The following is a 17,371-nucleotide window of genomic DNA, read 5'->3' as shown; positions in this document are numbered from 1 at the left end:
AAAAGCACCACTGAACGACACAGGAAATCATTCCTGCCTGTGGCCATCTCCCTGTACAACGCATCCACTTAACACACTGTTTGCTGCTACAACTACACATGTTTCTTTTCCAAATATTTATTTATGAGTGACTTATGTATGTATGTATGTATATATATGTATATATTGTACTATTCTTAGTTAGCGTATTGTCTGTCTTGTCTTAATGTTGGTTTAAAATGGAGCACTGTAACAAAAAATAATTTCCCCCAGGGATCAATAAAGTATTCTGATTCTGATTCTGATTGACATCAGCTTCTTGATGTCGGATAGTGAAGCCTCGCTGTGAAGCTGCATCCGTGTTTTAAGTCTGTAGCCAGAGCAGATAAACAGATGTGCTAATGATAATTTAGAAATGGAAAGACTAAGACAACAACCCAAAGAAGTAATAAGCAATAAGAACGCAAACAAATCAGTATCAGAAACAATAAATATTAATCCCTCTCAGGGGAATTTCGGCTAATGGAGTCTAGCCTCTGCCCTGTGTGTTTGTCTTTCCTTGTCTGATGTTATACTTAGGAGTTAAAAAGAAGGATGTATCCAGACTGAGAGTGTTTTTTTTCCTGCCATAAGAGACCAACAGTAACTTTTCAGCTCTTAACAATAGTGAGGCGATCTCGGAAACAAGTGGCGGCTCAAGGAAGGCGAGGGAGAGGACGAGTCCAAGGTGAGGGAAAAAGGAGGAATGGAGGGATAGATGGAGCCGGAGAGGGGACGAGTGAGTGAACAGTGAGTCAGAAGTGGAGGAAGGAGGGAGCAGGAGAGGAGAGAGAGGTTTGTATTCATGTTGGTGGTAACAGAGGTATTTATAGCTCCTCCCACACATGGAGAGTGCGGGAGAGAGATGGGTGAGAGAGGATGCGGTGCATAGATAGAGGAGACGGGGAGGCGTTCAGAAAGGAAGCAGAGAGACAGATTAGAGGAACAGCAGGAGGGAGATATTACTGAAGGACTCCTCTGTTAAACTGACAACAGCGCTATTAGAAATGAAGACAGACGGACGGACTGATGCAGACAAACACATGAATCGCCCGTGAAAAAAACTGACGGGCGGCTCGTTTTACAGCTAAATGAGCGTCGCACTTTCCAAGTTTAGTTCCCACTCTTCTGCTGCTCATACTTTTCTCTCTGTGGGCAGCCGGTGCAGCTGTGAACAGAGCAGACCACGCGCTCGTCCAGTCACTCGGAAACGGACACAGTACGAAAATAGAGTCTGAGAGCACAGATGAATGCACAGGCGTACACATGTGTGACTCAGAGGAGGGTTTTTTCTTTTTTGAAGCAACACATGATGCTGTGGTGTAAATAAATATTACCATTCGCACCATTCATTGATTGAAACGTGTTCGTTAGAAGATCCCGTTTGGTAACAGGTGACCGGGATGTTTTTGGACAGGTGTCCTTAAAGTTGGAGGGTCGTGGTGCTGATTTTTAAACAGGATGACTTAAGTAAAAGGTGTACATGTGCTTTTTGTCATAAAAAAAAACCCCACATACCCCCGAGAAACGACGGTCACTTTTAACTGCCTTCTCATCTCCTCTGTTCCAGCATCATAAACGGCTTCGCCCTGCCGCTGAAGTCTGAACATAAGCAGTTCCTGGTTCGGGTCCTCATCCCGCTACACACGGCAAAGTCCCTTTCCATCTTCCACGCGCAGGTCGGTGACTATCCTACCCTCACTACCAGTTTATATTTGTGCTTTAACGTTAGACTCTTTAACAAAGCTCGGCCCTGTCGTCAGCTTCTTTTGATTTTATGTACCATGGGAAACAGTTTTCGACACCTATTTATCACCACGAATGCAGTCACATTTTTTGATGTCGTTTGATGCCCTAATTACATCCGAATGAAGAGGAGAGTATGTGTTTGAATGACTGATGTTCCTTGCAGCCGTACTTTCCTGTGTCCTTATGTGTATTTTGCTTGTATTTGTTACATTTTCAAGCAAAAATACCTGCCTTCACTCAGTTTCAGTCCATTTTAGAGGATTCTTTAGATACTTTGTTACTGTAATATACTGGGATATTTATAATTAGAGCTATTTTGTTATATTTTGTAACTTCTTAATATATTGTATTAATTAATTTAGTTTAGTTAGTTACTGTTCTTACTGTCTTGGAGCAAATGTGACCACATCATTTCCTCTGGGATTAATAAAGTACTCTGATTCTGGTACTAGCAGCCTTTCGTAAAACACATAATTTGCTCCCATTTCTTGAGCTGAATCTATGAAAACTCACACAGATAACCCAGTTTGACATGCAAAAAATAGCATTTTTTCACCATCGAGGTGATTCCCGAAGAGTATATCTTGGGAAAAATTGAGGAAGTGGGTAAGTCGTGGGGAAAAGAAGAAGTGGCAGGCCTGAAAACTATTTATAGTAGATGAGCAGTGTATAAAATTCATGTCTTAAGATAAAATTAGCAAAAAAATAAAGACCTCGCACAGGACCTGAGAGATATAGCTATCTGTAAAACATGATGGAGGCTCTGTCGTGGTTTGGGGCTGCATTTAAGTCAGGAGTATTGGAAAACTTGTCAAAACTGATCAAATTATGAACATAGAAAAGTTCTGTCAGATTTAGAGGCACCATGCAATGCCATCTGGAAAGTGGGTGATTGAAAAAGACTTAATTATTCAGCCTGACAGTGATCTCAAACAAACTCCCCATGCAGTGAAAAAACCTACTTGGACAGAAAAAACACAGTAATAATACATTTTATTTAATAAAGCACCTTTCAAAACATTCAAGGACACTGTACACAGCAGAATAGAGACAAGCAACAACAACAACAAACATAACAATTTACAAATTTATAAGGATAAAACATGGAGCAATTAAATAAAATAAATTAAAATAGCAGGATGGAAAAGCTTATGTGGAATAGGCTTTTGTGAACAGGTGAGTTTTGAGTCTGGCCTTAAAAAGAGAAAGGGAAGCGATGTTTCTCATCTCAGGAGGAAGGGAGTTCCAAAGGCGGGGGGCAGAGCGACAGAAAGCCCTGCGCCCCGTGGTAGGTAGCCGAGGGGAAGGGATGGAAAGAGAGACACCGAGCGGGAATGGTGATCTGAACCAGGTCAGAGAGGTATGAAGGCGAGAGATGATGGATAGCCTTGAATGTATACAAAAGTATCTTGAAATTGATGCGGTATTTAACCGGAAGCCAATGAAGCTGCTGCAGAACACGGGTGATGTGGTGCATAGAAGGGGTCCTGGTGATAATATGGGCAGCAGAGTTCAGGTCACGTTGAAGCTTATGGAGAGATTTTTGACTAAGACCAAAAAGAAGAGAGTTGCAGTAGTCGATCCGGGAAGTGACCAGGCTATGAACAAGAATGGCAGTGGCGTGTGGGGAGAGAAAAGGATGGAGACGACTAATGTTATGAGTAGTGAAGCAGCGTCAGTCGTGGATTGGCCTCCCCAGAGCCCAGACATCAACATAGAGCAGTGTGAGATCATCTTGACAGAGAACAGAACAGATCTTTCAGTCCCCTTCAGGAAAACTGGAGAATTATTCCTTAAGACTACTTAAAGAAATTATTACAAGAAAGCTTACCTCACAAGTAAGTGTTTAACAATCAAGGTGGTCATACCAAAAATTAACTTTTAAACTTTTTAGAATTGCACAAACTCTGTTTTTGCCTGATATACTGTATTTCTTTCTATTTGTGTTTCAACTGGTTTGAATAAAATAACATATAAAAAATGAAGGGTAGCTCAAGACTTTTGCACAGTTTTATATTCATGTCTTTGTAAACTAAATCTATAGAAAAAGATCTCCAGGTAGAAGCAAGCTTGTTGCTTTTATTCTTGACAGACACTTTAATCGGCTATCCTAAACTCTACCTGTCACCATGACCATTGTCTGATTGGTCTCCTGCACTTAAAAACATCTAAACAAACATCTGGCTTGAATATATGTATGAACCCAAGAAGAAGTAAGTGAGCTTAATGTGTCTAAAATTGTTCCTGGTAATACTTAGACATTTTAGCAATGTGTCAAATGTACCACTAGGAGGCAGGGTTGAGTCACAGATAGTGCCGCTGAGAGACGCACTCACATCTGAGTTACATTCGTGTGTGAGTGCCTTTGATTTTTTTTGGTGTTTGTGTACGAGTATGTGTGTCTGGGTTATTATAATACTTGGTGACACAGATGGCTGCCAGTCTATTGTGTTTGTGCACGCCTGTGCATTTTATTTGTGCCATACTTTGTTTGCTTATGCAGAAGATACAGTTTGTTCCCCACAAAATGTGTGTCTGTGTGTATTCTGGGTCTCAGCATCACTGTGCCCTACATTTCTCCCCATCTCTCCTCTCCCTGTGGTTCACACACATAAATTATTCACACACTCACACACACTCGGTTTGACAGGGTCACGGGAGAAGCAGGGTCTTGTGGATGGCAGTTTTGTACTCAGTAGGTGTGGCTGTTCAGGACTGACCTAGTTCTGGATGCCGGTATCAAAATATGATATCACAGCAAACTGTTTAAACATCTTAGAAGATGAGCACTGAAATACATTTGAATGTATTGATATCACTGACTTAGAGTATGTGGCCCCAGTGTGGGTTCAGTAAAGCTAATCATCTATTCAGCCATCCATTTTCCTAACAGCTTCTCTCACTTAGGGTTACAGGGGGCTGGGCTGGAGTCTCTCGAAACTATCATAGGGAGTGGAAGCAGGTTACACTCTGGAGGTCACCAGCCCATCGTGTGGCTAGCACAGACAGATAATCACACTCTCACATTCACACCTACGGCCAGTTTAAAATCACAGCTTAAACTGAGCTTCACGACTTTGGCTGTCTGATGAAAATAACACAAGTAACATCAGTAACATGTCCACATCGTCTCACACAAACATGTTTCATTAAATGCAGATATATTTGCTTCAACATAAATTAAACACAACATTGCTAAACAATTTTTCTCTTATTTGGCTGCTGCAAGCTTCTTAAAACAACAATGGATTGTGTTTCAGCAGTAGATATAAACTCATATACAGGAACAGGAACTTCCAGGGTGGCAAGTGTTTATGATCGGAATCTGATTATAAAATGGGGAAGCAAGGGATGCAGTACGGGGGCTTTTTTATTATTCACTTGTGCACTGGCAAAATTATTCATGAACACAAATGGAGTTCTCTGCTCTCCTAACCCCTTAACCATTACCAGTCATTAACTGTGTCACCAGTGTAATTAAAAAGTGTGTTCCTTAGCGATTTATGGCTGTTATTTTCGGCTGCAGGTCCATGGACTACTGTTTGCAGCTCAGATTTTAAAAATATACATATTTTCATTTCTTAAGCATATAGTTAGGCTTTGAGCAGTTACTGTGGATACTGAAGTGTGAGATGTACTGAAGTGACTGAAGTCTATCATTATTTGATAGTAATAACTTTATTTTTATGAACCAACCTTCTTGGACGGTCTCATTCCTCTGATTTCAGTATTTTTATTTTCTTTAATTCCAAAGTGTGGAAACAGTATAGAGACACTACAAAGATGATTTGGTCATAGGCTTTATTTAGCTGTAATATTTGTATTCCAATACTGTATTTAAAGAGCAAAAAACTGATATGCTATAAGTTAATTCTCACATGTGCAACCAGAAAAAGTTTTAGGCCTCTTAGCTTGACATGTTCCAGTCATTGCTAACTGGACACAGGCATGCGCATGAAATAGACAGATTTCAATGGAACCAGGGGCAAGCAGAGCTGCTTTTAGAGACACTAGCCAACTGTGGCCAGAAGATGACATTAATTTAAAAGATGGTGCAAACAGGCAATGAGAGAAGCTTATGGAACAGATTGTTTGAGATGCAAGGACAGAGATAGCACTCACTTGGGTTTTAATTCATGTCTTTTGCTCGGTTTTTTTGGGCAAGCAGGGCTTGCCTTGCATTTCCATTATCAAGTAGAGCTGACTTCAGCTCCAAAAATAGAGCTTAATTTGACCTGTCACCCTGACAAATCAATATCAGTAAAATCTTTACAAAGGTCCACAGAAGTCTACTACATAATCCCTGCCTAACAATGACCTCATGCAACCGCAAACCTTGACTCGACAGCAGAATCCAATGTCATATTTACCCCAAGTTTCTCAAACGCCTCACTAATGCTTTAAATAGTTTGCCCACTTTATTTTAATCCTCTTCTTTTCTCCTGCTTTCTTTATATTCCAGCTTTCAACACTTCCTTTTTTAGCCGCCACTCCCTCTTACACTGTATTTTTGTAAACATGTTGTGCCACGGGTGCAGCAATAGGAAAGTCTTGGATGAAGGGAGAGAAGAAGATGAACAAGAAAGATAGCCAGTATGGAGAAAAAGGGAGATTAGACAGAAAAATCTGTAAGAGATGAAAGCTCAGACAGTGAGGCAGACAATGATGCTGCAGTTCAACAAGGTGGCAAAGGAAGGAACAACAAAGAAGAAAACTGTCCTACAAAAAGATCTAAAAACATCATCAATAATATGACAGTATAATCCCAAAAAACTTTTAATTGAGTCACTTCGGCTCTAACTTATGAAGATAAAATGAACCACTAGTGTAATACTGGGAACCAGTCAAAGGATAGACGGAGGGGGAGAGACAAGAGGTCTAACCTCTATCTCACATTGCCCTTAAGGGACTTTGCGTGTGTGACATCACTCCTTCCGAAGTAAACACACGTACACACAGTCTCCGTCGCCACGGTGCCCACTCGCCACGGCAACCGGCCTGGGCGGAGGGGGCAACCGCAGAACACACATATGCAAACACACAAATGCACACACAATATCAGAATAATAGGAAATGATTGCCGCTAATATAAGAGGAGACAAAAGCTGATGTAGCTGCAGACACACACTCACACGTACGCGCACTCGCGCACATTTGGAAAACTTGTCTTTCCGATCTTTAGCAGTGTGTAATCCTGAGGGATAAGTGCTAAATTCCCCATTGTCTCGTTGACAGCGCCAGAGAGAGAGAGAGTGCGTAGGTGTGAGTGTGACAGTTTGTGTGTGCGTAACCCCGTGTTCTCTGTCGTTACAGCTGGCCTACTGTGTGGTGCAGTTTATGGAGAAAGATGCCACAGTCACTGAATATGTAAGACTGCTTCTTCATTCGCTGTACTTATTCCAACACGTTTTATAAAGATTTTCAGTTTTTTCCTAAGAACTGAAAATATGGGAGAAAATAATGCATGTGAATAATCATAGACGCTTTAAAGCTGTATGAATCATTTCTTTAAGGTAAACAGTGGGTCATCTGACTATTTGTGAAGTGAGGAAAGACAACTGTAGAGATAAACTCACAAAAAGTTATTGGACGAATTGAATTTCATTTATAAACCATCAAAACAAAGTCGCCTGAAAGCGTTCTTAATTGCAAAGTAAAGACCGGCAAAAATACGACCTGATATCACCACAAAGTGTGTCCATGTCACGCTTTTCCTCTCCAAAACGCGAAGGGAAAAAACACGCAGAAGTTGCAGTAAGTTGCAAACAATAAAAGTTGCAAACAATATAATAATCATGCGAAAGCTTTAAACTGACATTATTGACACATTTACATGTAAACACATATTAACTTAATCATTTCTGACTATTAAGAACCCTGAAATATACTCTATATGTTTTTTGATTTCTTGGCTTTAAAGATATTATCTCCCCCTGCTGGTGCTGCAACATGCGTGCATGTCTATTTCACATTTTGGAGAGGCAAAGCATGGACACGGTGGACCGGTGTGTCTATTACACGTTTTGCTGATACTGGGTTGAATAATACAGAGGAAACTCTAACAATCAGATGAGCCCCTATGAGCAAACACTTGGCGACAGTGGGAAAGAAAAACTCTCAGCGAGGGGCAGCCATATGTTGTGAATTTCCTGAAACTAAGTCATTTGATCTTTTTCTGATTTGATTTTGGGGCCCACAACTTCATTATTTTGGTTTAGATATGCTTCTGTTCACACTTTACAGGAAATTCAAAATTATTCTGAACATTTAGCTGCACGCCTTTTTAGTTTTACTCCCCGAAGAAACCAGTTTAAAATGTTTTAAAAAAATCTTTCTCTTTTTTTTTTTTTTGCCTTTTTAATAATAACCAAAATAACCGCATGATCCTAGACTTTAGACAGATAGCAAGTAGGAGTTTTAAGCAGCATGGTTAATGTTACCCATGCAGCCAGCTGAGAGTCAGTGAAAACTTAAAGACATTATTCTTAATGCAAAAGCCAGAGCATGGAAATGACTCATTGGAGATGGTAGAGATGGATGTCAGCCAGCTACCCTGCTGAGCTAATGGCTTCAGTGTTTATTTCTCTTAACATGTGCTCATATTTGCTCTGCAGATCATCAGAGGGCTGCTCAAGTACTGGCCTAAAACCTGCACGCAGAAAGAGGTGAGACCGATGACGACGAAAAAGCTGTTGATGTTTCTTTCTCCTCAACTGTTGCATCGCTGCAACTGTGTCGATTTAACTCGTCCTTCCCTATCTCTCTGTATCTGCATTTTAAAAAATGTGCACGCACTTAGGTGATGTTCCTGGGGGAGATCGAGGAGATCCTGGATGTGATAGAGCCATCTCAGTTCATGCGGATTCAGGAGCCGCTCTTCAAGCAGATAGCAGCCTGCATCTCCAGTCCTCACTTCCAGGTGCTAAAATAACGCAGAAGTGGAAACAATAACCACAGAAGTCACTCACAGATTAAAACCGCTTTGGGTGTAGACAGGATTAAAACAAATGTGATTATAGTAATCTGATTACCTCCAGGTATTAGGCTGGAAAATCAGTTACTTCTTAGACGAATCAGTTTAATAAAAAGAATGTTGCACAACTCTGATGAAAGAAAATCAACTCTTCTTTGTGCCCGTGTGTGTGTGTGTGTGTGTGTGTGTGTGTGTGTGTGTGTGTGTGTGTGTGTGTGTGTGTGTTTTAGGTAGCGGAGCGGGCTCTTTACTTCTGGAACAATGAATACATCCTCAGTCTGATTGAGGAAAACTGTCAAGTCATCCTTCCACTGGTGTTCGCTACCCTCTACAGAGTCTCCAAGGAGCACTGGAACCAGTCAGTGGCACGCATAACCACTCCCATCGTAACTTTTTGTTTAGAGCTTAACCTCTGTTACGAGCAAATATCACAACTTGTCCAGTCAGAGGGTGAAAAGGGTCATGATGGGTTCACAGGCTTAGTCGTTAGCTTCAAGTCCTTATGAATACAGCCTGATGTTCACTTTCAATTTATGGTCCCATTAGAGTCAAAAAGGAGTCTGCAGCCGTGTGGCTCATACGATGATACGCCACGAGCGTGCATAACCCTCCGTTTCTCACTGAGATCTGCTCCTCATTCGTAATATTCGGTTACAAACCCCCAAGATGGCAACATGTAAAATACTCAGGCCAAAGCTTTCCAGCTTAAAGTAGGCAGGGGCTGGTTTCCATCTTTTATATTCAGTCTATGAGTTTAGTCTGTTAGTGGCGAGTTCATTTGGGAAGATCTTTTGTCATATTTTAGGCTACAAATTAGTTGAATAATGAAAATAATTGTTGGTAGGAACCCTTAAGTTAGCCATAACAGAAGTCCTTTTATTCTTGTCTTTATCACACACAGTATTCAGACCCTGATACTATACTGCCATATTACTATACAAGCTCCTGTTACGTTTCACTATTCATTTAAATTTTTAGGTACACACCAAATGACTTTTTTCATATTCTCACCATCATTGAAGCATTTGATGACCCATCTGTGTTTCTCCAGGACCATCGTGTCTCTGATTTACAACGTGCTGAAGACCTTCATGGAGATGAACAGCAAACTCTTTGATGACCTCACTGCCTCCTACAAAGTGGAGAAACAGAAGTGAGTGTGACTCACTGCTTTTGTGCGTGTCTTTGTGTCACTGGATACGACGGTGACAACAAGAGGAAGAAACTAAGAACTAAGTCATTTTTTAGGCGGCGTTTCTTCCATTATCTGTCACATTGTATTTCACGTTGTAAGTATGTATCGCTTAGGTCATCTTTTGGACACGGATCACATCATAATTCCAGCCTCAACCTCAAGATAGTAGATACCAGAGGAAAATAAAATCTACAGGGATAGTTCAGCAGTTTGATCATCTCTTAATGAAAAGACACGTTTTATTTGTTAAGTGATGAAGTAAAGACTGGATGAATTTATCTAAGTTTAGCTTAGGATAGAAAATTTGGACCCCGTTATTCACGAACTAGATCTAGAATTACATATCTGTAAGAATTAGCATTTTAATAGAAGCTGAAATTAGAGTCAGGGATGACAGTCCGATATAAATCAACGGTCCCCAACCCCCGAGTCGTTTGGTACTGGGCCGTGAGAGTTGAGGCCCGGTACCACTTTCTAATTTCTGCCCTTTAAACTTAACTACTTTCCTTTCTCCGCCGCCTCTCCAGGGAGCTGAAGCGAGAACGGGAGCGTGCCGAGCTCTGGCGAGGCCTGGAGGAGTACCAGGAGCGCCGGATGCAGATGCTCACGGAGGCCGCCAGGAACCAGCGCAACCTCCAGGAGCGAGGCGAGAGAGGGGACACGCTTAACCCTTCCTCCCCGCAGACAGCTCACTCCGACCAGCCCGAGCCCAAGCCCAGCGGGGCCTCTTCTGGAGCCGGGGAGAGCGCCACCTAGGTGTCACTCCATTAGATCCAATGGGGGGTAGGGGAGGGTTAGGGGACAGGGAGAAATCAGGAAGATGACGGTAAAAGTGTTGGGAGACAGAAAAAGGTACAAAACAATCCACTGTTTTTTTTCCTCTGTCGTCTTGTGTCACGGAGGTGGTTGCTTTTTGTAAAAAGGCGCAAACTCGGTGATCCAAGGTAAACACTGTACCTTCTTTCTAACTGAGTTGTGTGAAACTGGTTCACATTTTGCTGTACACACATTATGTTGCAGACCAGAAGATAAATACTGTCCGAGTGCAGACTCGTGGAAATTTAAATTCGTGGAAACGGCAGATCAGTGCCCTGAAATCGGTAGCTGGCCTGCTTCAAATCTGCCTCAAAACGAGAGATATAACATCTCTTTTGGTGCAACACTTACCACGTTTAACACATTTCTAAGTCACCTAAGGGAGGACGGGTCTGCGCCGTGGCCTCGTATTTATCTTTTGGTCAGAGATGCTGATTTCATGCGTGGATAGCACAATACATCAATAAACAAAAGAAGCAATTTCACACAAAAGTCCCAAAACTATTGCCGAACCCACGAACCGCCACATAGACGCGGGCGCAGGTACATTTTTACTGTAAATATCAGAGGACAGAGCTACAGAGAGTTTATCCAGGTTAAACAATTCACACGCCAACAGCTGATTCATGCACCTGAATATTACTTTAAATCACACTGTCTCACACACACACACACACACACACACACATACACACACGGCTGATTCTGGCGTTAACTCCTCTCCCAGTCTGCCGGGTTCCACCAAAGGATGAGCCTGAAGTCCCTAATAACCACTGATGAAGATGATGATATAAGTACAATAATGTTCCTTCTTCTTACTTGTTACTCTACTACTATTACTCTACTCTAAGTACTACTGATGATGATAATGTTTTTATATATATACATATGTCTCTGGATATTTCTGTAGTGTATTACGGGAGAAACACTAGTGTAGCAGATATCATAAAGGGGAAGTCCACTCGAATTCTGAATTCACATCACGTGTTAAATGTGTGAGGCTGTAATGTGAGTGCTGAAATTCAGCAGAATTCCCCTTTAGCAGACCTTAAAAGGAGGAGGAATGAACTGGATTGGCATGGGTGGATTTGCTTTCATTCATTACTTGTGGTGTGGTGGATTTAAAAAAACAAAGAAATCCCCAAACATTCCACGTTTAAAGCTGAATCATTTTTTTTTAAAGGTGCCGTGTGGAGTTTTGTTCTAAACACAGTTTTACGTTGATGATTTTATGTCTCACTCATCATGAATGTACTTTGTCTGTTAGGGAGGCCTGGTGAATTTACATTTTTAACATCCGCCTTTGCTCGCTAAAAAAAGCTACATATGCTAGGTTTAGCTTCTGTGGTGATACCCACTGGTTTGTGAAGTCCTGTTTTGAAGTTTGGCTTTCTGGATCCAGAGGTTATTGGCTAATGATAGCAACCTTTGTTAGCAAGGTGCATACACTGAATGGGAGTAGCATAGCCTCAATCCATGCATCCATCCGTGACTGATGGCTAATTAATCCTCGACGTGTTGGTCGACGTGTTGGTCGTCGTGTCTGCGAATAATGGCTTTGCCACGACTCGGTACTCGCCGCAGTATTTTCCTAAATGATAGGCGTGGCGATTCAGACAGAACCTCCACATTAGCGCTGGTTCGGTCAAAATCGTAAATAAAGAAATCACTGAATGTTTATTTATTCCAGAATGTCTCATCTTTTCAATACTGTTGCAATCTGTAAATCTGTGTCAATAAAATGGTTGTGAAAATTGACGCGATCGCCACAAAAACTAACCAAGCGCAACTTGATGCATGTTGAGCATACATGGGCCTTTAGGGGGTGCCCGGGAGGCATCCTGGTCACAAACCACCTGAATCGACTTCTTTTCTGTGTGGTGAAGTGGCAGCTTTAGTCTGAGCGCCTCCTGGATGATCGAGCTTCTTAACCGAGCTCTAAGAGAGCACACCAACCCCACAAACGCTTTCCACGTGGGTGTAGTTGACTGGGTCAGATTAACAGACAGCTAGGTTGGGTTCCACCATTAATAAATATTTCAACAGGAGAGCTTCAAGTGGTCATTTGAGGAACTGCGGTTTTGGGCACATTTGCTTCACTTTCCAGCATTTTCTGGCACAAATTCTACACATCACTAAATGTTGGATCAGGAGAACAGCATGAAATCAGTATTGTGAATGTGTTGCTTACACGCAAACAAAACTTGGATCCAGTCATAAAACATGCTTTATCTATCATCTCTTATTGGTTAAAAGTTCCACAGCTTACCTTTAATTTTAATTTGGCACCAAATGATGATTTTTTTTTGGTGTGTACGTGTGTCTATTCTCTCATTTAGAACCTCATCACAGAGTATTAAATTTAAACGAATCCAAGCAGACTCATAAAGCCCACCCAACACATGAGAATGAATGAAACCCACCGCATGTGTGTCAAATCAAAAGAAAAACACCGCAATCCAGTTGGATTTCTGAACCTGGAACGTCTGCAGGTTCGAGCAGACCAAAAGCTGCTAGATGGTGACCATGATGAGGAAGCTTTTTTTTTTTTTTTTGATGTGAACCAACAAAAATCTGTTTATTCTTGTCTGATCATTATGATAGAGTGATGGGATACAAGAGAGGGAGGAAAAAAACTGAAAAAAAAAATTATTTTAGCAATATTTTCATTCTTTCAGGATAATCTGTGTTTTTTAGGGGGTGACGACAGGAAGTGGGTGTCACACTGAAACGTTTACCTCCCACTCTTGTTTTTACTCCTGTTGCGTCCTTGATATTCACATTGTCTTAAAGGTACCTTCTGTGTAGATTTATTTGATGAGAAATGATTTTGCTTTGTAAATTACGTTGTTAATTTTATTGGTTTTTGTATAATCTTGTTTTTTGTGGAAAACTGAGTCTGATGCTATTTATTTTCTATTTGATCAGGAAATGTAACCTTATTTGACGGTCAGGTTGTGTGTGCGTGTGTGTGCGCGCATGTGTTTGCGTGCGTGGGTGCTTGAGCATGTATCCAGTGAGTGTTTCGGCGAGCAGGAGATATGCGTAGACAGAGCGACAGAGAACGGGAGAAAGCAGTCGTCTCTTTGCTTCTTTTTCTCTCTCTCGCCTTCTCTCCTTCCTGTGGGACAGGGTTTGAATCCGAATGTATCGTGAAACAAAACTGATTGTTCTTTTTTTTTTACGCTTGACAGGCAGAACTAAGTGTCGGCTGCTTCGAACCAAACTTTCAAAAAACCCCGCAGAACCGTTTTTTTCCTAGACGCTCACTTAAAAACTTGTCTGAATCAGCAATGTTTCGAAATCGTTTCCATCTTCGTACCAAAAGGGTTTTTTGCTTTCAAACTTTGGTGAAGCGGCTTTGCGTTTTTTTCTTTTCTTTTTCATAAAGACCTTACAACTTATGTCACCTTTGACGCCAAAAACCAAATTTTGCCACTGTTTGATAGCTACCGTCACATAAAGGCGCCTGAGTTATCGTTACAACAACAGGACAACTGAACACCACCACCAGTCTATGGGTAACGCTAGAAGCGGGCAACTACAGATAAGTTATTGGTGCTGGTTTCATTAATTTGACTTTTTTCTTTGATTGTATTTTGCAAAAAGAGTGCAAAAATCCAAAGTCTGATTTCGTCGTCATCCTCAATCGCCTGAAACTCCAAAAACAAGTGGAACATTTCCTTTCTTAAATCCTATAATTTACTCCACGTCGCCACCTGGCTGACAACGAGAGACCCTTCCATTTTTGGGATTTCAAACATTGTCTTGATTCAGGCAGGTGACACTCAGAAACACAATCGAACAGAGACAAAACTTGACCTCGCTGTCACTAAACTTGGTTTGCTTCATGATTTTTTTTTCTTGGGTTGCTTACTCACAAACCCTCTAGATTGTTGTTGTTGGGATGACCCCAGCTCCCACTGTTCAAGAATTCTCCATGATAATGATTAATAATAATATTCCTCAATTCTAGCATTCTGCCATCCAATCAGGAACTGCTCCAGAACAGGAAGTGAGAGAGGAGAGAGTGTTTGTAGAGAGCTCCGGTGTCGCCTCACAGACAGCCATCAAGCGCTGCTTTCATGGATGCTCGCATTTCCTCTCTGTGGCCGTTTTCAGGAGGCCAGATTTTAACAAATGCTTTAAGTCAGAGGGGCGATGTGGGCGGATCTGATGAAAGACAGACAGTAAAGACAAAAAAAGAAAACAGGAGGGGGAAGATAGAGGAAAGAAAAGACATAGACACGATAGAATGGCAATAAGTCAGAGCAACAGAATGAGAATATAACGTTACCGAAACCTACTACTGCATTACGTAGCAATTTCACTGAATTTCTAGATTTGCACTGTCTGCCCAATGGTCTGTTTGTTGTGTTGAAGAAAAAAAAAACAAGAGAAAATGATAAAGATGATGCAGACGAAGAAGATGTATATTTTGGGGACCAACACAGTGGTGGGGGGGTTTGAATGTAGAGTGGCTTACTACTGTATGTATCATTACAGGGAAGTGTAGAATGGAGAAAAAAATATAATGTGCTAAAAACTAAAACTTCACTTTGAGAAAACACTCTGGAGTCTGTGTCTTTTTTGCATCGCCTAATTCCTATCAATGATTCTTCCATTTCCAGACATGATTGGGATACTTATCACATACTTGCCAAACTTGAGACCTCGGAATTGGGGAGACATTCAAAAGGGCTGTTGGGGGGGTGACATACATATATACAAAAAACTCGGAATAAAATTAATTGGATTTCACCGGGTGTCCAAATTCAGAGGCTGCATCCACCTGAGGACCCGGCCTTCGCGGTCTAAGTGGGCTGAGTCCTCCAAAAGCTGGGTAGGCTTGGTTTCCAGTTCCGCTTACAACTTTGTGTGGTGTTGCGTTGAATGGTGTTGTAAACTTGTCCACTTTGTCTTGTTGAACCAGCACTGTGTCTCCCGTGTCAACTTTTGAATACTCAGCTCCCCGTCGTTCATCAGCAGAAATCTTTGATTTTCCTTTCTGTTCAGCGTCTCTGTCACGCACGTCCAACTCCGTTGCTTTTGCCTCACCGATGTTCGGTAACTTTCCTCTCATTTTGCGGTTGAACAGGAGTTCTGCTGGACTTTTGCCCGTGGTTGGATGTTCAATGCTGCGATACACTGTCACATATTTTCTTAGCTCTCGCTTCCAGTCAAGTCCTTCGGCTTGTGCGATCCTGATTCTTTTCATCAATGATGCATTTTGACATTCCACTTCCCCATTTGCTTGAGCCCATTTTGATGTAGTTCTTATATGTTTGATTCCATTAGTTTCACAATATTCTCTGAACAGCTCAGATTTGAACTGTGGGTCGTTATCAGATTTGATGGTAACTGGTAGCCCATGTCTGCTAGATATACAGTCAATAGAGTCAATGACTTTTTCAGCAGTTGTAGATGACATTACATCATACTCATAGTACCTACTGTAGTAATCTATCAGTACAAGTATTGAGTGGTTCGAAGGTAACGGTCCCAGTAAGTCTACCGTAAAAATCCGGCTGACCGTGTCCTCTCCTTTCTTTTCCCCGGCGACACTCATCGCCGCCATCTGCTCCTCCACGTGTTCGCAGTGTGAAGCCACCTCTAACGTGCGAGTTAGAGTTAAGCCGGGACCCTCCTCGAGCAGCTTTCTCCGTACATATTCAGAAGTGCATTTACTCAGGATAGCGTCCCTTATCTGGTTATCATTGTCACCTTGAAAGTCATAGTCTTTTGCAGCTCGCCTTAAACGTGTACAAAATTGTTGCACAGTCTCACCTGGTGTTTGGGACAATTTGTGGAAAGTTTGGCGTGCGTATGCTGCATTCACTTGAGGAACAAAATAAGTGTTGAGCGCAGTCACCGCCGCGGTGTAATCCTTCGCCTCTCCCGTCTGTGGTAGAGTGGAGAAGACGTCCTGCACGTCCTGTCCGGCCAAGTGCAGTAGAAGAGCGCGTCTACGCTGTCTGATCGCGTCAAAAGAAGACCTTTCCCATCAGCAAACAACTCGAAGGATGTTAACCACGCGTCCATCTCAGTGTAGCAGGCGAATGGTTGAATGCCCGACTTTTCCATGTTAGCCCACAAGTTTTTGCTAACACCGTGCCGCCGCTGGGTCTACTTCTCACAAAAACAAATCCAGGTCCGTGTCATCCTCGTCGCCATTGTTGTGTGCCCACCTTATTACTGAATTAAATCAGGACATAAAGCACGGTCTTTATCTTGCTTTATTGAACACTGTCCATCTGACAACTAGCCACTTAACGGGGCCTCCTTCGGAGAACATATCAATACATGACAATGATGACCTGGATGACTGAGAACCTTCACAGACATATTTGCACTAAAGTTATCAGACAGTAAAATATAAACATTCTATAATATGACAATATTTTTTTTATCCAAGCGTTTCTGTGTGAAGGGCATGAATCCAGTATGATTATCTTTGTAGCAATAATCTTTCTCAGGCACCGCCTCTTTTAGGAAGAAGTATTATTTCTATATTTTGGAATTTAAGAGAATTTGCAAGATTGCCAGCTGGATTATGATGCTTAGCCATTGGGAATCTTTCAGCACTTCTTGTCTTGCTTTTGTGCTCAGAGATCCTGATT

At 41.7% G+C, this 17,371-nt stretch overlaps 1 protein-coding gene and 1 long non-coding RNA gene across 3 annotated transcripts in view; one reads left to right on the top strand and one right to left on the bottom strand.

The window, feature by feature from the left end:
* ppp2r5b (protein phosphatase 2, regulatory subunit B', beta) overlaps positions 1-15,418 on the top strand; it is a 53,246-nt gene extending 37,828 nt beyond the window's left edge. Inside the window, exons 7-13 of the mRNA XM_085400325.1 lie at positions 1,589-1,697; positions 7,081-7,134; positions 8,382-8,432; positions 8,567-8,686; positions 8,971-9,098; positions 9,792-9,893; positions 10,463-15,418. Of these exons, the coding sequence (XP_085256451.1) occupies positions 1,589-1,697; positions 7,081-7,134; positions 8,382-8,432; positions 8,567-8,686; positions 8,971-9,098; positions 9,792-9,893; positions 10,463-10,691 (793 nt within the window). The 3' untranslated portion in view covers positions 10,692-15,418. The remainder of the gene's footprint in view (positions 1-1,588; positions 1,698-7,080; positions 7,135-8,381; positions 8,433-8,566; positions 8,687-8,970; positions 9,099-9,791; positions 9,894-10,462) is intronic.
* On the bottom strand, positions 2,781-10,575 carry LOC146675221 (uncharacterized). Of its 2 annotated transcripts, XR_014910253.1 has the most exons (4): positions 10,435-10,575; positions 9,752-9,865; positions 8,563-8,689; positions 2,781-3,501 (listed from the first exon to the last, which is right to left on the bottom strand). It is a non-coding gene; the product is annotated as an uncharacterized LOC146675221 (long non-coding RNA). The 2 variants fall into 2 exon arrangements; XR_014910252.1 differs by lacking the exon at positions 2,781-3,501 and having other exon boundaries at positions 8,551-8,689.
* Positions 15,419-17,371: the final 1,953 nt, after the last annotated feature.

This window comes from Rhamphochromis longiceps, linkage group LG3, assembly GCF_057381845.1.
Source record: "Rhamphochromis longiceps isolate RC_006_pf linkage group LG3, R_longiceps_female_GT1.1, whole genome shotgun sequence".
Classification (NCBI taxonomy): Eukaryota; Metazoa; Chordata; class Actinopteri; order Cichliformes; family Cichlidae; genus Rhamphochromis; species Rhamphochromis longiceps.
This window is presented reverse-complemented; position numbering and strand designations above follow the sequence as displayed.